At 46.9% G+C, this 23,136-nt stretch overlaps 1 protein-coding gene across 3 annotated transcripts in view; it reads right to left on the minus strand.

The window, feature by feature from the left end:
- Positions 1–2,445: 2,445 nt before the first annotated feature.
- The window catches only part of RBP2 (retinol binding protein 2), a 39,569-nt gene continuing 18,878 nt past the window's right edge, over positions 2,446–23,136 (minus strand). Inside the window, exons 4-5 of one of the 3 annotated variants that reach the window (XM_045539278.1) lie at positions 18,247–18,348; positions 2,446–2,566 (exon numbers count right to left, since the gene is read on the minus strand). In XM_045539278.1, coding sequence (XP_045395234.1) covers positions 2,549–2,566; positions 18,247–18,348 — 120 coding nt within the window. In that variant the 3' untranslated portion in view covers positions 2,446–2,548. Of the gene's footprint in view, positions 2,567–5,394; positions 5,836–16,438; positions 16,712–18,246; positions 18,349–23,136 lie in introns of those variants that run through there. The other 2 variants (XM_045539269.1, XM_045539270.1) reach the window with 2 other exon arrangements.

The following is a 23,136-nucleotide window of genomic DNA, read 5'->3' on the forward strand; positions in this document are numbered from 1 at the left end:
GCTTCACCTCAGATGTGCTAAATCAGAAGCTGTGCAAGTGAGCCTCAGTAATCTGTTTCAATAAGCCCTCTAGATGATTGTGATGCACACTCGGGTTTGAAAACAATTATGCTTTTTTATTTTTTTGCAAATTTGAGCTAAGAAGATTTAAATAGTGTAGTATAATACATTAATTGGTCTCATTTTATGTACCAAATTTGAAATAATGCAAATTTTCCAAATAAATATGTCATCATGATTGGTATCATTTTAAATCTAGTGAGTTGAATGAATTTTGAACAATATTTTACACTGTATCTACTTGGTAGTGCCTTTTTATTTGGCATCAGTTAGGATGCTTTTGGTAGCTGATAATAGAAGATCCTGACTGAAACTGGCTTAAGAAATAGGAAAATGCATTAGTTCGTATGATAAAAACTCCACAGATGGGTGCATCTGGAAAGAGTCTGTCAGGGCACTTGGCTGCTCTGGAATTCTTTCTGTTCTGTGTGCGTCTCCATGTTGGTTTATCCTAAGGGTGGGGGCATTTGACTGCAGTAGTTCCAGATGCCACACCCAGACTTGACAACTCTTTGGGGAAGAAGCCTATTTTTGTGACTCTTTGGGAACGAAGAAGCCTTTCCTATGAAATTCTGGAAGGTTTCCCCTCAGGTCTCATTGGCTATTCCTAAATTACATGCCTATTTATAAACTAGTGACCAGCAAGAAGGGAAGAACATAATTGGCTTATACCAATCTCTTGGGGTTGTTATGGGTTGAATCATGTCCCTCCCTTCAAAATTCATATGTTGAAGTCCTTACCCCCAGTACCTCAGAATGTGACCTTATTTGGAAATAGGGTCATTGTAGATGTAACCAGTTAAGATGAGGTCATAATACAGCAGGGTGGACCCTAATCTACTCTGGCTGAGTTCTTACACCAAGGGGAAATTGAGACTCACACAGGGATAACATCATGCGACGTGAAGGCAGAGACTGGGGTAATGCAGCAGAAGGCAAAGAATGCCAGGGACTGGGAGTGGCATGGAACAGATTTTCAACTTCACAGCCCTTACAAGTAGCCAATCCTGCCAACATCTCGATCTTGGACTTCTATCCTCCAGAACTGTGAGACAATACATTTCTGTTGTTTAAGCCACCCACTTTGTGGTACTTTGTTATGGAAGCCTTAGCAAATTAATAACATAGAGGTGGACTAGATGCTGGGGAATCAATCACCATGACCACTGCACTTGTCATCAGGTAATGAATGTTATCTAATATCTCTTTTACAATGTACAGCTAAAATGTGAGAGAAGCAGCATCATGAAATAGAAAGTCCCCAGGCTTTGGGATCCAAAGATCTGGGTTTAAGCTGTATTCCAGATTAGCTGCGTGACCTTGGGAAAATTCCTTAGTTCTTTGAACCCCTCAACTGTGAAGTCTACCACTGAACTATGAGATGCGATATCAATTATTAGCATGGAAGTTTTTAAAGATATTCCACCTCTTCCAGCCCACGAAAGACAGCACCACCAAATTTCCACCTGCTTCAATTGTATCCCTACCTCAATTCCTCCACACTCCACCTCCACCCCCACACCATGACAGTTTGAGTTTGTTTCTGCAGAACTAATTGGGTGGAGAAGGACAAGAGAGTAGGGAAGAAGGAAGGAAGAGGGGAAGACCTTAGACTCTAGGGAAGGAGGGCAGTCTGAAGAATAGAGTTGAGAAAAAGATGGGAGGAGACGAGGGGGGAAATGTTGAGAAGGCTAGGGGTAGAGAGAATTTTGAGGGCCTTCAGCTAGTGAGGAACTTTAGAGATAGTGGGGTACAAGAGATTTAGGAAGAAAAGAAAATAGATTTTCAAGATTTGTTAGGGGTTATGGATTAGATCACCTTTTTACACTTTCAAAAGGCTCCAATAGGGAATGGAATTCCTGGGCTTTGGATAGGGAATGAAACTGGATCATAAACTTGCCCTTCCAGAATGCTTAATGAAAAAAAGTTAAAAGTTAAAGTTTAAAGTTAAAACCATCTCCCCCTCCAATCCCCTGGTCTCCAGCAGCAGCCAGTCAAATGTCAGTTCCCTCCTTGAAGTCTTTCCATTTTGCTGTTATAATTAGACTTTCATTTTATTGATGATTGGATCTTGGGTTGAGGGCAAATATATTTGGAAATGTTTGTGGCAGGATGAATACCCTCCCTGCCCCCCAGTCTACCCCACAAACCGAGTGGTCAACACACTTCAGGATTTCACGACTGGTAGGAGTCTTATACTTTGAATATTTGTTTCCAGAACTTGATTTCCCCATGCATTATCTCATTTGATATGTGAGAAACAAGAGAATTCTACTGTAATTTCTATGAATAGAACATGATTAAACAGTTGTCAGAAAATCAGAACAAAGGGAATGCTTTGCACTCAAAAGGCTCACAAGCAGCGATCAAAGTCCAGGATGGCCTCAGTCATCTGAGATAGAGATGGGGTTTCCATTACCCCGCAGGGTGATGGGCTCTTGTCTCCCAGATTTTCATCTCTGGATTTCAGCTCAATTAAACAGCGGAGTCAGCCTGCTGCCCTGGGCTGAAACACAAGTTGAGCACATTTGGTTACTCCAGTTTATTCAGAGCAGCAATTTAGGAGTTTAAAAAATAATTAAGAAGAGTTAACCAGTCATTCTCTTTCTGGAGGGACAGGGTTTCCTGGGGTGTGGTGGAAACATTTTCCCTAAAGTCAGTTTAACATAGGAACCAAGCAAAAAGGAACTGCTCACCATATTAGAGTTCTGGAAACAATGTTTAAAACAAAAAATATTTTGTGGCAACAAGTATACCAAAGCAGTGAGTGCAAAGAGCTGGATTCCAGTTTGGGCACCAAGCATGTGGCCATGGGATCCAGGATTAAATCAGAACAAATAAACATTTTACATAGTCCAGGCAGTTCTCCCTCAGCTGACGTTTGTGTTTGAATGTTGAGGAAGGATGGATTCACAAGCAAACCTAGATGCCTGCTTGGGCCAGGGGCTTCGGGAATAAAAAACGTAGAAAGGGCCATGCAGTAACTTGCCCAGGTCAGAGTCCCTGACCAGGCAGATTTCCCCTCTGTTGGGGCAAGCGTGTGAGCACGGGCTTGACAACATCTTGAACCTCACAAACGTGCTCTGTTTGAGAGGAGGGGAGTGGGGAAGCTTTGAGGGTTCTTGGGTTGAACACATTAGGGAGTGACGATGCCAATGAATCAACCACCACCAAATAGTTTGGCATTGGTAACCATGGAATTAGTAAGTTGGCCCATCTTGAGTGTCACTGTATGTATGCGTGTGTGTGTTTGTGCACACACCCATTAAGTGGAATAAGAACAGAAAAAAAATTCTGAACAATTGCCCAATTAGCTGTCCTCGCAATTACCGGAATGTGCCATTCAGTTAAAAATGCAGTGATCGTTTTAAATTAAATTGCTCATTTTGAAAGCATTCTCCTGGCTCAGTCACCATGTCAACTGGTTCTTAGAGTGGTGCCCATTGCTTTTCAGAGGCGGGCACAATACTGTCCCTCACGCCAAGTCCGAGCCAGCTTTCTTAATTAACAGAGTTGAAACCAGGGAGGGAAAGCGTTGTGCTGGGAGCTGGGGGCTCAGCCAGACTCCCTTTGCGGTGATTTCCCAGGCTTGAGGATGGCCTGCGCGGCCACTGCGTCTGAGGAAACATGCCGGGGAGAGGTAGGGCAGGGCTGGGACGCCTGCCTGCGCAGGGACGTCATTGTGCAATCAGTTAAAGTCCCTTTGCAAAGCAGGGTGGTGTATGGCAAAAATGAAAGACAAGTGAATAGGAGCAAAATGGCAGATCCCGAGAGTCAGCAACATTACTGATGGCCCAACTGGATTCTGGCCAACATTTCCTCCTGGCATTCAGAAAACTGAGAGGGCGACAGAACCTAAAAACTCTTCTTCCTCCCTTTGTTTGCAAGTGCCTGGTCTCATGGACTGACCTGCTTGCCTCCCCCCCCAGAGCCCATCTCCTGGGCACACAAGAACCTCAGTTTCCTTTGGCCGTGTTCCCTCCTGGCTCTGCGCCCACCGGCCGCCCACCCATAAAGGGAACAAAGCCTGAATACAGTGGGTCCCACTGTTCCCACACGTATTGTTTTCACATCCTGGAGCTCAGAAAGAAGGGGCTGAGGAGAATGAGGATTTCAAAAGGCACTGGGCCTGCTCTAGGACAGGCTTCTGCCTTGGGTGGCAGCTCAGATCCCGGAGCCTGGGGAGGGCTCTGCACCCCGTGAATGCTTAACAAATGCAGGTTCCTCTGACACAGAGGCATTCCTGAGAAAGCCCATTAGCCAACACTTCTGCTCCCCTGCACTATGAAATGTGGTGCTCGTAATGGTCCTATTGTAGGACATTAAGCAGCACTTGCTTAAGAGCCACGGGGGCTTTGAGAGTTGGGTTCGCTGTAGGCTCTGCTGCTTTGCAGCTGGGGGAAATAGGATAAGTTACCTGAATGTTCCGAGCATCAGGGAGCCTTGTCTGTAAAATGGGGATTAAAATGGTCCCTACCCCACTGAGTTATTGTGAGAACTAAATAAGCAAATGCTTGGGAGGGGCCCGGCTCTGCACCTGATACAAGGTAATACTAAAAAATGGTGGCCTTTGTTACTACTGATGTATTAGTCCTTTCAAAAGATGACTCAGTGTCGAAGCTGGGCCTCCCAGAGAGGATCCATCAACCAATCCCTCAGCCCGGCACACAGCCCCTGGGGCCTGGTTGCTGAGACACTGGTCACTGGGGCCCAGTTTATGATTCACCCTCCACACGGCCTCCAGTGGGTCTTTCTAATAATGTAGCTCCAAAGCATATTTCCTGCACTACCTGAAGCCCTTCAGTGGCTGTCACTGACCACAGGATACAGCTGGGGCTTCTTGCATGACCAGAGAGTCCCTTAATATCACCTGGGGCCTGGGGTGAAGAGATGTGCCCAACTGAGGACACTGCCCCTTGGGGAAAGGGCCTGGGGTCCTGCAAGGCTCAGGGTCCAGGGTTCAGTCAGGTCTAGGGAAGACTCTGGAATGGAATGAAACAGATCTGGGCAAACATTTCAGGACCTAAGGCAGGCTGGGAGGAAGGGAGAGCCTTCGTGATGGCTGGACCTGAGAGTGACCGTTGATCCTGGGGACTTCCCTCTGTCCCACCATGTGGCTGCCTCACCTCCTAGTGTGTGTGGAGATGTCGCAGCCTCCACCAGCACCTGCGACCACTTCAGTGTCTGGCTTGTGAAAGAAGCCCTCACCTTCGGCAGTGAAGATGCTTTGGGTTGTAAGTAACAGAAACTCCAATTCAAATGGACTTGAAAAATAGAGACATTTGTTTTCTTATGACTCTAGAAGTCCAGAGGTAAGGCAGACTCCAGGTAAGGGACTACTGGTGGCTCAGTGATGTCATCAAGAATGCTGGCTCTCCTTGTGTCTCGGCTCTGCCATCCTTACAGTGGACCTCCTCCTCAGGGGCCTTTCTTCAGAGTCTCAGGATGGCGGCCAGGGAACAGTTGCCTTCTGGTGAGGGTGGGGGAGAGCACAAGAGACCTCTCCCCCAACCATGAAATGTCTTTCTCTTCATCCTTTCTGGGCCAAGGTAGGGAACCCTGGACCATTAGTGTGGTTCTCCTCTGGAGATGGATAGACCTCAGAACAAATGTGAGGCTCTACTGGAAAAGGAGCCGGGGAGAAATGTAGGTTGGGTAGGCAAGCAACCTTCAGTCCTGTCCTAATGAATAACATTCCTCACACTGGCACATGGTAAACACTCCCAGATTTTCAGGGCTGTGATGTCCTCCAGCTCCTTGAAGATCCATAGCAACCTTGTGAGGGAAACAAGGATAAGTTGACAGAAAAGTGCTCAGAGAGGTTAAGAAACTGGCTCAAGGTCACACAGGTGGAGAAGCAGCAGTGACGGGTCTTTCTTTTACCTCCCTGCCCACTCAGAGCTTGTTTGTGGTCTGGTATCCTATGGAGGTCCAGAGGGAGGCCTATGGGTGGTTGATAACTATTAATATTGACTCAGAGACAACCCCGCAACACAAATATCTTAGAACTTTGGCACGACTCCCCTCTTGTCCCCAGCCCCAGCCCTTAGCCAGCCAGCTAATTGCTCACCAACTCCCAGCCTTCCCTGCCACTGTTTGCACGTCCTACCTATGGCCTTGCTTCTCCATGTTTTCTCTGCCCACCTCTGTGAGACCTTTGTCTCAAAACTCCTCACTGATATCAATGAATGACAAAGGCCTTCTAATGGAAGTGTGGCAAGCAAAGGCCTCCCAGCATGAGGAGGAAGGAGAGAGGAAGGACTTTCTTGTGCAGAGGCTGGGGCAGCTGCCCCCAAGGCAACCTGGCAGTGAAGCCCACTTGAGCAGATCTGGGCACATTGGCCCAGGGATTGGCTGCCAGAGCAGCAACTCCATTAGGGCAGACACATCAATTTGTCCATTGTAAGATGTGGTTCCTTCCAAGCAGTTTCCCTGTTGATACTTGGTGTAAAATAAGGGATTGGGAGTAGGACTTTGGACAAGCTGGCTTTCAAAGTAGCCAAGGGGCAGAGTCCACTGGTTGGCTGGTGGGCTTAACTTTTGTTCCTAGAGGGGAGCAAAGGAGGGGGATGTGTTTTTTTTCTCTTTCATCTTCCTACTTTAATGGGAGAACCAGAGTCAAGGGGTATCTATTCTCTCTCCTGCCCTTGACAAGGAGGCTCCTCTGAACACTGAGACGCCCTCCCTGCCAGGGAGTCTGAGGTGGCACCAGGGACTGCCTGAGCTTCTCACTTTTTCCAGAGCCCCTGCTCTTCCTTCTCAGAGGAAGTCTCCCAAATGTGAATGGGGATTCCTGGGCACCCTTGGGTTTCTTCTCCTGTTTGGAATTCCAGACAGTAAATATGAGCCCCCAAAGAGTGGGGGAAACTCTGGGACAAGGGCTAGGAGAGGGGTGGTAAAGTGCCAGCTCTGCCGTTAGCTTCCTGGACCAGGAAAAATCATCTAACCCCTTTGTGCCTCAGTTTCCTTATCTCCCAATGGGATTTTGATACTATCTTTTCTTCCTGGTTCTTATAAAGATTACACAAGATAAGTATGAAAATGTCATAAAGACTGGCTCTTCATAAATGTAAGGTGGTCCTTTTAGTTACCGCAGCTCAATGCTGTGCTTTGCAATGGAAATTTGGAAATCATTTCCCATTTGGAAATCAGAGCATGGGAGGAGCAGTGTGGCTTTCAGTGAGGTGGCTATTTTCCTTAGACATCATCAAAATTGGGAAAAGCTCTGGAGAGCAAGTCAGGAAAATCTGAATTTGAGTCCCTGCTTCCTCTATCACTAAGTGACCTTAGTAAGTCCCTTCTCTGGCCTCTAGCAGAGAGGAGGAGTGTCAGGTGACCTCTGAGGCCCCTCCAGCTCTAGCTCTGTAAGTTACTGAACTCCTTACCCCCATAGCCAGAGATAACCAGGTCCCATCATAGAGTCTTGACTTAAAAATAAAAAATAAGTAAAAGCTTTATTGAAGTATAACTGACATACAATAAACCAGGGACTCCCACTTCTGGCCGAGGTAAAGTACCAGGGACCAGAGTTTCGACACTTGTGGGTATTTAATAGCCTCCTGTTTTAGAGAAAATGGAGTTGCTTCCCAGCGGATGCCTTTGCAGCCCCCAGAGCCTCACCCTGATTAAGGAAAGCAGCACTATTTTTTCTAATTATCCTGACATTTCTGACAAGGCCATTGTTCCGTAATCCTAAAAAGATTTGGAATAGTTATAATCTGGCTGGGCTCATGTCACATGGCACTGGCTTCCAGGGTTCCCATTAGCGAGAAGTGCGTTAACATTTCCCAAAGGTCATAATGGGCTAAGAAGGGGCCTCTAGGCCTGTGATATGGGAGAGAAAGAAGTCTGAGACAGTGATCCTTTACAATTGTAACTCAAGCTTTGGAACCCTGACTCTTTCTGCAAGGATCCTTCCACACACCTCCTGCGGGCTCCCTGAGAGAGCCAGTCAGACCCAAGGAGGGTGGGATGAGCCAAACCGGGGCAACACCTCAAAGCCATTCTCTAGTGGAATCTATAGGCAATGGCAACTCTTCTGAAGTCTCTGAAGTTGGGGTAAAGCAGATTAGTCCTATGCTAGGGTTACAAGAAACAAAACGTCTTTTTTTCCAATTTATTCCAGGAAGTCATCAGCCATGTGATCAATCACTCTGTATCTACTGAGAATAATGTTATAAAAGAATAATTAACAACCCTGGAAAAGTACTTACTAGACCAGTTTGTCATCCTCTGTACTAGTGACATTTGGGGCTGAAAAATTCTTTCTTGTGGGGGCTGCTCTGTGTGTTGTAGGGTGGTTAGCAGCATCCCTGGCCTTTACCCAGTAGGTGCCAGTAGCACCCCACCCCCGGTTATGACAACCAAAAATGTCTCCAGACATTGCTGAATGTCCTTTGGGGGGCAAAATTGTCCCTCATTGAGAAGCACTGCATTAGAGCAATATGGTCCCATTTTGGTTTAAAACAAGAAAGTAATAATAGACTATTGTTTTAGCTACTATTTATTGTGTGATTGTTACTTGCCAGGCACTGTGTTAAGACTTACAGATACGATCTCATTTATCTGTGGCTAGTACATTATGAGGACCACTGATTTATTATTACAAGAAACACATAAAGCAACAGGGTCTTCCAATTTCTCTGGTTATTAATAATTTGCAGGTTCTCCCTCTGCCTGCTGTCCCACCGAGCAAGGGGGAGGGGCAGTGCTGGGCAGGGAAAAGAAGAGTCCTGGCCCCGCCACTCCTTAGGAGTGTGCTTTTGAACATTCTGCTCACCGTGTGTGAGCCTCAGTCTTCCCATTTATAAAATGAGGACAATGACACCCGCCTTGCAAGGCTGTGAGGCTTAAAAACAAAATCTGTGATGAAAGGGAACGTGTCTGCTTTACTTACCACTATCTCTTTATCCCAGATGATCAATAAATGCTCCTTAAATGAATAGGCTGATTAAAAAAATGTCTGGCATCTATCACAGGCGCTGGCACTGGTAAGTGCTGCATGAATACTGACTGGCTGACTGGGAGGGACGCAGCCAGGCAAAGGACAGCGACGCCAGCCGGCTTCTGATGCAACAGAGGACAGGACACAAACGGAGCTGCCGCGGCCCTGGTGGAGTTTCTAACCCAGGAGAACGGGAACAACGATTAACAATAGGTGCAAATCATTAAATAGCTGCAAGTGCAAGGAGCACTGCAAAGTGGAAAAGTGGAGGTTCACATCGCCGCATGTGCACGTCTGGCGCAAGCACACCCAGCCTCTGCCAGGTTGAGACCGCCTGCGTGCCCAGGGGCTGTCCGGCCTGTGGGTTTGTGGTTAGACCAAGGAGCTGGGCTCTGGAGAAGTTTTAAGTTTTAAAACATTGCCTTTGAAGCTTAAAACAAGAACTTATAATAAGAGAAAACATTTCCATTGAGCTTTTAAACACTTAATAGGAGTTAAAAGTTGTAATGCTGATAAATAGTCTGTTTTGTTCCAATTCACTAAATACTTTCTTTTATTAACGTCATTGTCTTTTTTTTTTTTTTTTTGAGACAGAGTCTCCCTTTGTTGCCCTGGCTAGAGTGAGTGCCGTGGCATCAGCCTAGCTCACAGCAACCTCAAACTCCTGGGCTTAAGCGATCCTACTGCCTCAGCCTCCCGAGTAGCTGGGACTACAGGCATGCGCCACCATGCCCGGCTAATTTTTTCTATATATATTTTTAGTTGTCCAGATAATTTCTTTCTATTTTTAGTAGAGACGGGGTCTCGCTCTTGCTGGTCTCGAACTTCTGACCTCGAGCAATCCACCCGCCTCGGCCTCTCAGAGTGCTAGGATTACAGGCGTGAGCCACCGCACCCAGCCAACGTCATTGTCTTTTAAGATTTGGTTTAAGATTTGTTTGCATTTGGAAAAGGTCACATTTGCCTGAGGACTGATGGGTGCCGGCAGGAAGGCACCCCTCATGCTGGGGGAAGCCAGCAAGAAACTGGGCTCTGTGAAACTGCATTCCAGCTCCCGCCCCTCATGCCCTGGCTGTCACCTGGGCATGTTTTTCATGTCCTGCTAAGCCTCGGCTCCCTCATTTGTAGACTGAGAGCAATGCCACAGAGTGAGGTGGTGTTGAGGATTACAGGTGCCAAGGTGTGTATGTAAAGCACCTGGCACAGCCCAGGGTGCAGGAGGGCGGTGTTAGTTCAGGATGACCCCCTCGCCTCTTCCCTTTGCTTCAGAGATGTCCTCTCCGAGTCACATTCACTCTTCAAAACTCAGGGCAGGCGACAGTGCTGGTGCCTGGCATGGTTTCTGTTTCCCTGCCGGGACTCAGACTGGTGCATTCGGGGTGCCCAGCCTCTGACACAGCACCTGACCTGTGGTGGGATCTCAGGAAGGTCTTTTTGGCTGAGTACATGTTCCACTGCAATATTCCGGAAAAGGTGGGATTTTGTTCACCTTTTGTAGGCTTTCTCCTGGGTCCCCCGTCACTGTTCATAACTTCAGCAATCCAGAAGCATGAACACTCCAAGTGAGGGCCAGTCCCAGAAAATTCATGGCTAAATCGTTAAAGTTCTTAAAAGGTCTATTTCTATTTCATTTTCTCAAGCCCCAGCTTCTAATTGTATCCATCTCCATAACAAGTGTAATCAGTGAGCCAAAATTAAATATCCCCAACCCCTGCCCTTGTAATCAATCACAGATGAAAAGAGCAGGTTCAAGTGGAAGAATCGGCTCTGGGAGGCAGCTCTGTCGTCAGCTCTGTTAGGCTCTGCAGGGAGGCAGGACCTAACCCCCCAGCAGGGAAAATGCAAATGAGCCACTTCCAGTGAAATCCTGCCGTCTGCAGTGGTGTTAGTCTTGAAGGAGATTTCAAGTGAATAGTGATTTAAGAAAAGTAAAGCCGATTTCAAATGATCGGGAAGAAATAGGATTAGAGGTCTCTGGAGATGCCAGGGGTCTGGAGCTTGCTGCAGAAGGGCTGCCCTGGCCTGTCAGGGGTTGCCTCCTATGTGGAGGGCCTCGGGCTCTGGACAGAGCCACCAGGGTTCAAATTCTGCCTCTGCCACTTACTGGATGGGGGGCCTTGGGTGAGTGAGTGATCCAGTCTGAGTCTCAGTTTCTTCATCTGTAAAATGGGCACCTACTTTGTAATACGGGAGAGAGCTCTTATAAGGACAGAGGAGACACTTAACAAAGAGTTAAGCCTATAACCTGGATCTGTTCCTTGCCTTGAGGACCAGTTAAGGGTCCAGGCCAAGCCTCCGGTGGGTGCACTAGCTCTGCCTTAATTGTCTAGTTGTTTTTAAATGACTCTTCCTGTGCTTTGGAGAAAAACAACAAAAACTAGAGAAAGCCCCTAGGATCTGCTGCTGTTGTTATTGCTCTGGCTATGGCCTGGGTACCTGGCTAGTCGAGATGCAGTTCCCATCACTCCTTCTCTCTGCGCTCCTTGGTGACGAACAGCTTCTCCTCCCCACCCCTCTCCCTTCTTTTCACTTATTCGTCTCTTCCCCTCCTCTCCCTGTCCTCCTCCTATTCCCTCCTCTCCTCTCTCCCATTATTCCCCCTCCTCTGCCCTCTCCTCCTCTCCTTGTCTTTCCTCTCCCTCTCCCCCCCCCTTTACTTCCCTCTCCTCCTATACTTCCCCACCTTTCCCCCTCCCCCTCCTCGCCTCCCTTCTTCTCTGCCTCCTCCCGTTCCACTCCCTTCTGTTCTCTCTCTTCCTCCTTTCTCTTCTCTCCCATTCTCCCCTCCCTTTCTCTCTTACTCCCCTTACCCTGGTGACTTGTCATCTCCCAGCCTCAAAAAACTGGCTGCAGCAGGCTGACTTCTCCATCAGCTCCGGCCCTGGCCCAGGCCTCCCTCCCTCCGCAATTGGCAGGTGCTGTTAGGTTCCTTGAAGTGGGCAAGGCTTAGTTACTGGAGGGTGGCAGTGGGCGAGGGGGACAGGGCACGCTGGCCTTTGTGATCATTGCTCTGTCGCCTCACGTGAACAGGCCTAACCCAAACCCATGATGTTCGCCCTGGAACCCCCCCGTCCCCCTGCCGCTGCTGAGCTGTGCTGAGGACCGCCCTTCTCTCCCTTCCTAAAATCCACAACCATCTCTATGTCCTCACCTCCCTGTGAGCTTCATGCCCTTGTTGCCCAGGGCAGCAGCTCCTCCAAGCAGCTCTCTTGTTCTTCCCTTTCGTCCTGTGACCACTCCGCAGCCCGCATGTGGGTCCCTGACTGCTTCACCCCTGAGCTACTTGAGCCTGGGTTCCTCTCCCCGCCCTCATCTCTCCTGCCGACGGTGGCTGGAGTGCTTTCCTGGGCCGTGTCCCTGTAGGGGCGAAAAGGTGTGATCCCTCTCCTTCCCATCAGAAGAACAAAAGACAGGTTAACAAGAGAAAAGAATAACAAATTCAGTTAATCAAAGTTTTCTATGATACCACAGCCTTCAGGAATGAAGACCCAAAGACCCAGGGAAAACTTTTATGCTTATGTTCGATGAAGAGTGGACAGCCGTGTAGAAATGTGATTGCACAAAAAGAGTGTGATCTAACGGTCATAGACTGAGTGGAGAAGCCCAGCAAGTTCTGTCTGTTTGGGTTCTTCTTGGCCTCTCTGTTGTAGCATTTTCTCCTCCCAGGTATGGGGTAGGATCCTTCTGGAATGAAGGTCTTACGACCTAATATCAGACTAGGCTAAGTCTTTTCCTAGACAGAAAGGCAAGAGAAGGTTAGAGTAATATTTCTAGGCTTTACAGGCAGCTTTGGAGGAGAGGGGTTCTAGTTTCTACGACCCGCCTAGGAGAAGAGGAATTCTGGTTTCTATAACTCGCTTTGGGGGAGGATGGGGGCGAGGGCAGGAGGTCAGTGAGACCTTGGTTCTGAGCTGCTTCTGAGGCCTTCCAATGCTCTTTAGTTCTAAGTACTCAGCATGCCACAGCAGCACACTTTGTGGGCATCATTTTCTGAGCTCCAACATCCCAGATCACATCACTCTGTGCTCAGAAGCCTGCACTGGCTCCCATGGTGCACTGACTGAGGCCAAGCGAGGCGTTCACAACCTACCCTAGTCTGAGATGACAGCCCCTGGCCCTCCCTTCTTCCACCACAGGCTGGTGGCCACACACCCACTTCTTTGCCTTTTTCTGCCTCGTGCCTTTGCTTGTGCTAGTTCCTTCTCCACTATACCCTGTCCCACCACCGGCAGCCATCTCCCTGTGCCTAAACACCTCCCCCATCACAAAGCTGCTGCAGAGAGGGCAACATCACTTCTCTTGCAGGACTCATGGGACACAGGCAGGGGCCCTGATACTGCATCAGCAGAGAGATATGTGAATGGTTCACACGAAATTTGGACACCAGCTAACCTAGCTTTGCCCACCTGTGGAGATGGACTTGGGCTTTTGCTTGAGAGTGTGGGTACGCATAAGTGGGTGAATATGTGTTTTAAAATGATCATGTTTTAAATGAACGAGGCAGGGTTTATCAGTGTGCTTGCCAAGCACCTGAAGGGGACTCACCTGAGGAGCTTGCAATGGTACAGATTTCTGGGCCCTATCCCTGACCGCAGAACCAGAACTGGTGAGTGGGCAGAAATCTGTGTCTTCAATAAATCCTTTTGTTTGATCTTCAAGTTTGAAAATGACCATAGTGAGGGATCACAGTGCTAAAGCTTTCAGAAAACAAAGAGTTTTCATGAAGGGAATCACCACCTCGTCATATATATATATGTGAAGGAGAATGTATGTGTGTGTGTGTGTGTGTGTGTGTGTGTGTGTGTGTGTGTGTGAGAGAGAGAGAGAGAGAGAGAGAGAGAGAGAGAGAGAGAGAGAGAGAGAGAGAGAGGGAGAATTGACTGTTTCAGGCATTGTGCTAGGATCTTATTCAGCCTTCACTACCCCCTATGCAGCAAGTTCTGTAGTCCTCATTTTACAGATGAGAGGATACAGGCCCAGAGAGGGGAAGTAACTGCCACATAGTCACACAGCTGGAGAGTACTGAGGTTTGAACCAAAGGCTGATGACAAAGTCCATGCTTGAGCCACCCTGCAGTGCTGCCCATTTGTGAACCTGGACTTTCCTGGCACAAGTGTTCTTTAACTTGCAAGAACAGCCACCCTGGTTGATAGCTAAGTCCATCTTTTCTCATGATACCCCTAGGGGCTGGGTTCTGAGATTCTGAGAGTCCTTCCCACCAGACCCCCAGCCCCACCCCCAGTGTAAGCCCCAGATGGGAATTAAAAGGTAACCTTTCCCCTTCCATTCCCACCTAGGCTTGTTGGTGCTGGAGTGAAGCATTCCTGCCATGGTTGGGTTTTGAAACAGGCCAAGGAAATAGAAATATGAGGCAGGTGACGACTCATCCTGTCCACAGTGAGAAACAGAAGGGAGGCCCTGGCCCAAATAACTACCCTGGCTTTGAAGTGGGGCCTCAAATTTGAGTTTAGATGCATCTTTTTGGAAAAAGAATTATTAGTAGCATGAGTACAGCCACTATCAGTCTTTCACACTGTAGGCAAACTAATTCATTCAGTTACATATCAGTTGTGGAAAAAATATAATGAGAGTATCCCACTTGGAAAATGAGAGTTTTAAATTATATTGTTTGTTATCCATAATGTAAAAAGTGGTATGCACATGTGGGGAACGAGTACAGTGCTTCTGAAACACCCGTGGAGTCAAACTCTGTTGGGTGAAAGGGATCCCAAGGATTATTTGCTGCAGAATTTTTCAGAGCTTTAAAAATACTAATTCTCATTGTGAAGTTCTAGGAAGGGGATATGGTTCTCCAAATTTCTGAAGTTAATTTGACTATGAACATTTTCACAGAATCTTGGGGGACTATTGTCTTTCAGAAACCCAGGATCAAAAGTCACTAATAAATACTAACCCCTTCCCTGGGCAGAACACTTCCCAGTTCCCAGTGGGCTTCAGACATCTCGTTCAGTAGGGTTTTCTTGAGGGGCAAAAGAGAGGGTCATTGAGGCTGCTCAGGGAGCAAGGGCGAGACTGGGGGAGCACCAGGGCTGTGGGGCTCCTGGGCAACCTCTGGGAAGGTAGCACAAAGGGCCCACTTCATCAGTCCCTCTGCTTAGCCCCCCGTCTTTTCCCCAGTTGGCACGAGGCTCCAGCCAGGTGCTTTCCTGGCTTTTCTGCTGCAGGAATGTGGCACGGTCATTTGGGACCACAGCTTGCTAGGAGGCCCATGGCATGGCCGCTTGGTCAGAGGGCTTGAGCCAAGGCTGGCCCTGGGCCACATGGCCAGATTGCAGCCTTTCTAGCCATCCCCCTAGTCCCATTTACGATGCTCAGGGTCAATGGGAAGATCTGATCATTCAAATCACACATGGTGCTAACACCATGTGCTACCCTCTTGGGATACACCTGCTTTTCAAAGGACATTCTTTCCTCATGGTGGGATTCCAGGCCCTCTGCAGAGGGATGAAGGAGATGGCTTTGACCTATAGGACCCTATGGACTCAGGACCCCTTGAATGATCCATCACAAATCCATCCTCATTAACCACTATGCCCTTCCAAGTGCATTATTTCATTTGTGTATGCAGCAGCAAGATGCACTTCTGCTCAGAGTAATAAACCTAAGGTTTGAAATCACCAGGCCATGGAGGTACTGACCTATTGTTACTTAGCATCCACTCACCCGGACCCCTGAGATCGTGGAGGGAGTAATTTAGCATAAGGCTCAGAGATAACAGGGACTGAGCCCTTACCAGGTACAAGGACCCGTTTCAAGCATTCTGAGGATATTAAATTGCTTAATCCTCACAGTGACCCAGTGGAGGAGATGATAGTTTTATCTCTCCTCTATTTTATAGGAAAGGAAAATGAGTACAGAGAGGCCAAATGCCAGGCCCATGGTCACCCAGCTAAGAAGTAGAGTGGCAGGACTTGAACTCAGGCCTCCTGGCCCCAGAGCCTGCAGAGTCCTTCATGGGGCAGTGGTTGAGAAGCCACACTGAGGCTGGGCAGACACGTGCTCAGTGACTCTCTGCAGCACAGGGCTGAAGGGCAGAGGGCTGGCCTGGGCCAAGAGCAGCTGGCACTGCCTATCTGCTGAAGCTTTTGGGGATATCTCTGCCCGGGCTATTCAGGGCAAGGTGTAAACTGGAAGTCACATGTATCTTGAAATAGAATTTTTGAGAAATAATGTGCTGGTGAAAGGAATGAATCTCAAATGAGGGATGTTCAGGAATCAGTAGGCAATGCTGTGTTTGCCAGAGAATGCTTCTAGGTAAAACAGGCCCCCATCCGTAACCCCAAAAAACAAACAAAAATGAAAAAATAAAATAAAATGAAATGAAATGAACAAACAACAACAATGAAGCCATGCAAAAAAACCAAGCAGGCAGTCACCTCTTTTGACAGCTCTAGAAATAAAGGGAGACAGATATGAAAGGTTTCAAAGTACAGTAGTGATTTTTGTCTTTCCATTTAATGCTAGGTTTCAAAGGAGAAAGAATAAGTCTGTCACGGTTGCGCGGCCATTCTGTTTAAAACACACCCAGATGCCCTGATGGGGCTCCATCAGGAGTGTGAGGTCCCCACGCTGCTTCCCAAGGCCAGCGGGGAGGGAAGTGGGGAGCACGTGGTGAGCAGGCCTCCCGTGCGGCCATTACTTCTTTTTGAACGCTTGGCGGCACACCTGGTCGCCACAGGTCAGCTCCTGCAACATCAGAAAGTGGATGAGGGGCCAACAAACCAGGGCTTCCGTCTGCCCAGCTGCTGGCCCTCCCCGTGTCTGGGGATGGGAGGTTGGAATGAAAAAGACACTTAGTCATTCTGGGCAAAGGGCATCTCACAGACCCCTCAGCTGGCATGCCCTGTAGGTAGCAGTAATTCAGTTTTGACACTTGAATTGAGCCTGAACAACTATAAAAATGAAAAATGCAAAGAAATGACCCTCTCGGGTGGGATTTCTCCTACTCCTATGATGAAAGCAACATCACCTAATTTATAAAAGGCAGCAAAGCCATGAGGAAGGGAAGGGTCTAGTGTGGAGAAGTGTTTGGCAGGTAAGGGCCCGGAGGATGCTGCCTGGGGAGCTGGCCCCAACCTGTGGGCTTTCTGTCCTCTGATGATTAGAACATAGGCTGGTGGAGGCACACGAAATGACTGGGGTGACCTGCAGAAGGGCTCTCTTAGGCCTGCCTGTGCAGCCACAGGTGCTGTTTTTCATACAGACACAGGGAGATCCAGGCCTTATTTGACCCTCTCTGACCCTTGAAGGAGGACAGAAAAACGTGAGCGTGGGGACAACCACCACAATCACGCAGCTGATGATGGATCCATTGTCTCAGCCACAGGGACCATTGGGATTGTATTACAATTAAAAAAATCCATCATCTAACCCAGAGCAGGTAGAGAAAGTCGTCAATGGAAAACATGGTGGATGCCTCCCATATATCATTGGCCGACATTGCCTCTGAAATACAGATCTCAGATGAAGCAAGGCTGTCTCTGAAGGGCACAATGGCACCAGGAATACTGACATTGGAGTCAGGCACCTGCCTGACTCCATAGGTGAATGAAGGAAGGAAGGAAGGAAGGGCTATTGATTGAGACATTCATTTACAAATGAATGACTGAATGCACGAAGGAGGGAAAGATTTTTCACCATTTGAATGCTGGATCCATAAATTACCTTGAAGATTGAAGAGTGAAAAATTAAACTGTCTAGACAGATATAAATTATTTAAGGATATCAGCTATTGTTCCTACCACTCTGTTTTAATACCAAATTAACCTAAAATATTTGGGGGTCAGGCAGACACACGTCATAGAGAGAGGTCAATGCCTGAGGCAGTTCCCAGACCCAGCTGCCCCTTCTCCACCCCATGCCCCCTTTCTTCCAGGCTCCCATAACTGTGAGAGGGCATCTACATTCTATGGTTCACATATCTCCCCAGCTGGTCTTTAACAGGTTCCTTGCATTTCTCCTTGGATCTCGGCTTCCTAACTCAGCATTTTGAACTTTCTTTTTAATTGCAGCCATTCACAGAAACAGCCATATATATAGATTTCTTCCTGGAGTTCCCTGAGCCAGATCGGAATGGCCTTCTGACTATATGACTACACACATTTGGCTGGAGCTCAGGGGAGAAGCTCGAGGCCATTTTTCTTGTCAAAGGACCCAGCTAGGTGACCACAGTAGTTTGTACAAGCAGAGTGTAAGGGAGCTGGGCAGACCCCAGGACTTACCAGGTACAGCTTGTCCCCCTCAACCCACTGCCTCCAGCCGCGGTTCTCTTTATCTCCCTTTTGCACAGCCACAAGGACATCACCTTCCCAGACGATCAGTGTCTGCAATGACAGATTCCCAGGCAAATCAAAATGTGGTCTTGAGGGACTGAACAAATCTAAACCTGCACCTGCAATTCCTGCAGCCATTCCTGGCTCCTGCTTGCAGAGCCCTCAGCCTCAGGGAGCCAAGATCTTTCTGATCTTATTTTCTACACACACTCTCCATTCCAGCCAAACTGGCATATTGTGGCTTGCTCTGTTCCCTTTTAAGGAATTTACTCTGCCATTTTTCCATAGGGTAAAGATAGCACTTCAAATCAGTGGGGGAAGATGATAAATTTCACTATGTAACAATATAAAATTTCTAGAAGGGGAAAATACCTTCAAAGTCAACAGAGAAATAAAAAACTGGGGGAAAAATTGTAACTTATCAGCAAAGACCTGATTTCCTTAAAGGGATCTTTAAAATAAGAAAATGATCATTAACTTAATAGTTCATGTCAACAAAAGACATGAACCAACAGCTTGTAAGGGGAAAATAAAAAACCCAAACCCTAGCAGATGGCTTTTAAACATAAGAAAAGATATTCAGCTTCACTCATAATAAGAGAAATGCAAATTAAGACTTTGCTTTTCAGATATAATTCATCATATGGTCAAAGATCCAAGAGTTTGATAATATACTGAGTTAGAGGGGGTATGGCAGGAGGGAATATAAACTAGTATGAATCTCTTTGGAGGGAACTTTTATATTACCTTTCAAAAATATAAAATTGCATATACTTTTGACCTAGAAATTCTACTTCTGGGATTTTTTTCCTACAAGAATCACATTGTGAGGATTGTCCACTGTAGGATATGAAAAAGGCAGGGGAGCTGCTAAACAGGGGTCACCCAGATGGCTCCAGTGCCAGTCTTCTCTTCCAGAACCAGGAGGGGGGACCTTCTCCTGGTCCTCGGTTTCCACCAGGCAGCAGTGCCAACTGGTTAGTAGCACAGGGCCAGCAGCACAACTTGTGATGCACAACCAGGTGAGCTGGCCAGCAGGTTGGAGAAGCCATAGGCCTGCTGAACCCCAAGAGCACTCAAACCCTTGTGCACATGTTAACTTATTATGTAACTCCCCAAACTCCCCCTGCTTCTATCCCCCACCTTCACCTTGCCTACTACCTCCCTTGGTATAATCTGTACCACCCCCAAGTGGTCCTGCAGGGACAACCACCTCTTTGTCCAAATTAGGCTTGCACACGCACCTCCTAAGATGATTTTGTTATTCCCATCCAAGAATGGCTTTGTGTCTGTGCAGTTCTTCCCTGGGCATGACCCTGATGCTAGTTGATTTTCTTCCAAGTATGTGCAAACCATATCACGCCCCTCTGAACAATATTATGCTAAGGACCAGACATTTATTTTCCTTTATATCTTGTAAACCCAGTTGGTGATAAACTCACCTGTGATCTTTTTCCACTGTCCTTGCATATTCGGAGCTGAGTTTTGGTGCAAATCTGTTTTCCACAGATTGTTAAATCTACCTATTTCTAAAATAATATTTGACCTTACCATATTATATATTTTATGTACAATTTTATTCCTCCTCATTTTACTACCCAATGCATTACAGCATTGTTTGTTACAGCAAAGGACTAGAAGCTTCATAAATTCTGTCAGTGGGGGGCTAGTTAAATATGGTTGGTTCACCCCTGCTATGCAGTCATTGAAAGAATACAGCCACAGTGTATTGTCTAAGTTGAAAAAACAAGGAGTGGAGCTATGTGCATAAAACAGGAGGGGGATGTCTATATATGCATATATTTCCACACATTCTCTGCAAGGAGGTAAAAGAAACCCTTAATAGTGATTTTCCCTCAGGAGGGAACTGGGTGCCGGGGGGCTAGGATGGGAAAAAAATTTTACGTTCTACGGTTTGAATTTTTTTAACCATCTGTCTATATTAATATTCCCACAGCTAATTTAAAAATAAAATTCTACATGCTTTATAAAGAAAGTCTCCTCCTCCTTCTGGGCTATCCAAAGCCTCATATCTTTGAGGGGTTAGAGAAGCTCAATTCGCAGGGTGCTTTCCTCGCTCTTCTGGGAGGGAGATGTTGTCTGGAATACTTATTTGCTGTTGTCCATGGTTGGCTTCAGACGCTGAGTTTCCTCCCAAATAAATGAGAAAGGACTCATGTCTTCTATTCTCCCCACTCCCAGATTGCCTTGTACACAATAGGCACCTAGTACATGTCAGTTGAATTAACATCTGTCTCCCCCAATAGACAATAAGCTCTATGAAAGAAGAGGGCACGCCTGCTGTTCATTTCTGCAACATCAGACTTAGCACAGTGTCCAGCATTGTTGAATGACTCTCTGTGACTGAATGATTTTATTGAAACGGGATCTTGCGGTAAGTCCACTTGCCTCCTTGCCTTAGTTTCCATGGTCCCACCAGAGTACATACATGTACATCAACAGGGACACTGTATAGTCCCTGTCCATCTACTTGTCTGTCTTCCCCATGAGGCTTGAGATGCCTGACGGCAGGAAGGGGGTCTGATTCATCATTTTACCTCTAGTTCCTGACTCAGACCTGGCATGTAGTAAGGGTTTAGCAAATTTTGTGGAAGGAAGGAGGGAAGGAAGAAAGGAAGGAAGGAGAAAACTGTTAATGTAAGGGGCCTGTCCTAATATTTTATTTTAATAACTCATATTGCACAGCAAGATTAAAAGTTATTCTGACCCTAAAATAAATCATGATAATACTTACAATATTATAGCCTTACTCCTACGTAAAACAGACAATGGGAAGCAGAAACAAAGAAGAGAATGGTTAAATGAACTAAAATTCCACAATTCAATTTGCTTTTAGTTGGCGTCCTTCATTGCTACATCAGAGGAGGTTTTAAGAAAAGACTCAATTGCCTTAAAAGATCCTGAGGTTGAGGAAACAGATACAAGCGAAGAAAGTCATTGCTTCTGAGCTGGGGATGAAGAGGGAGTGTGTCCCAAGGGTAGGTGGTTGTGCACAGAAGGAGGAAACTGGGCCCCCACAATGATGTCTCCTATCACAGTGTCCAAAATTAACATCCTTAAAAACATCCCTTTATGGTACGTTAGATACGGGTACTGTATTCATGTTAAAGTTATAGAAGTTGATACCTATACTGTGGTTGTATAAGAGAATTTCCTAATTCTTAGAAAATACATACTGAATTATTTAGAGGTAATGCATCAGGTTTTTTAGAAACAAAATATATGTCTATTAAAGAGAAACCATGTAAAAATGATGAAGCAAACAGGGCAAAATGTTAACAATCGGTAACCCTTGGTAAACAGTATACAGGTGTTCGCTGTTATAGTCTTATAACTTTTCTATAAATTTGAATCACTCCCCAATAAATTTGTTTTTTAGAAAAGAAAAGAACAGATCTTTAAATTCAGAGCATTAACATGCTTAACCCATCCACGCACTTGTCTTCATGGAAGAGTTCTTCCATCCTTGAGTGCTGCCGGAGGGAGGAGGCAGATTCCTCGACTACCTGCCACCTTCTCCGGGCGCTCCTGTCTTCTCCTGGCGTCACAGCAGCATTATGGGTTCTAACTGTCATCGTCTACACCTGCTTTCCCTGCTTTTACTATCTGCCCCCAATTTCAATTACTTATTTTATTATTGAGATATAATTCACAAACCATAAAACTCACCCTTTTAAGGTACACAATTCAGTAGTTTTTAGTACGCAAGGTTGTGCACTAAACCATCACCACTATCTAAATCCAGGTGATTTTCATAATCCCCCAAAGGAACTTTGTACCTGTTAGCAGTCACTACCCATTTCCTCTGTCCCCAACCCCAGTGGCAAACACTTTCTGTCTTTACGAATTTGCCTATTCTGGACATTTCATATAAATCATACAATATGTGGCCTTTTGTGTGTGGCTTCTGTCAGTTAACGTATTTTCCAAGTTCATCCATATGGTAGCATGAATCAGTACTTCATCCTCTCTTACGGCTGCGGGACACTCCATATTCCATTACATGAACATCAATTACTTCTATTTAATGTAATTTTATTTTGGGGTAGCTTGTGTAGTTTTGAAAGGAGCCCTAAACTCTCTGAGAAACGAGTCAAGGTAGGCAGTTAGGAATATGTATGACCCACAGGAAGGAAGAAGGGGATGCCAGGACCCTCAGAGAAGAGCAGACCCCACGATCAACGTGGTTTCATTGCTTCTGCGCTGGGCTGGCATAGAACCGGGCACTAGAGGGCGGTACACGCACCTCTCCTCCAAACTGGGGAGTGGGGAGATGTTCAGAGGGTTCCTGAGGGTGACTGAGGAGTTGAGAAGCGGAGCCCTGGGGCACAACCGCATGAGGAGTGCAGCACACACACACACACACAGACACACACGTGTGTGTGCACTCAGACATGCCACCAAGCGTGGGCAACAGAAATTAACCAGAGAGAGCGGCTCACCCACTCCCTGGCGTCCTCTCCGGCTGAAGGGTTCCAGTCCACTTGCAGGAAGTAGGCAGTCCCAAGGGCACCTGCTCTGCATTGTGATCCTCATGGGAAAGGCCCTTTGTTGGAAGCTGTGCAAACTGTCCTGGGTACTTCTCACCCCCCACAGATCGTGTGCGTGTGTGTGTGTGTGTGTGTGTGTGTGTGTGTGTGTGTGTGTGCGCGCGCGCGCGTGTGTTTGCTCTAGCTTTCTGCTGCAGGCAAAGAGGAGACAAGCTGTGGGAAAGGATTCTCTGTAAAGGGTTGACCGCTGGTCTTGGAGGGAGGAAGGAGAATGGAAAGGGAAGAGGCAGGAGAAGGGTAGGTGTGGTGTTAACAGATGGAGTCCTTT

The sequence above is a fragment of the Lemur catta genome, chromosome 1 (assembly GCF_020740605.2).
Source record: "Lemur catta isolate mLemCat1 chromosome 1, mLemCat1.pri, whole genome shotgun sequence".
Lineage (NCBI taxonomy): Eukaryota > Metazoa > Chordata > Mammalia > Primates > Lemuridae > Lemur > Lemur catta.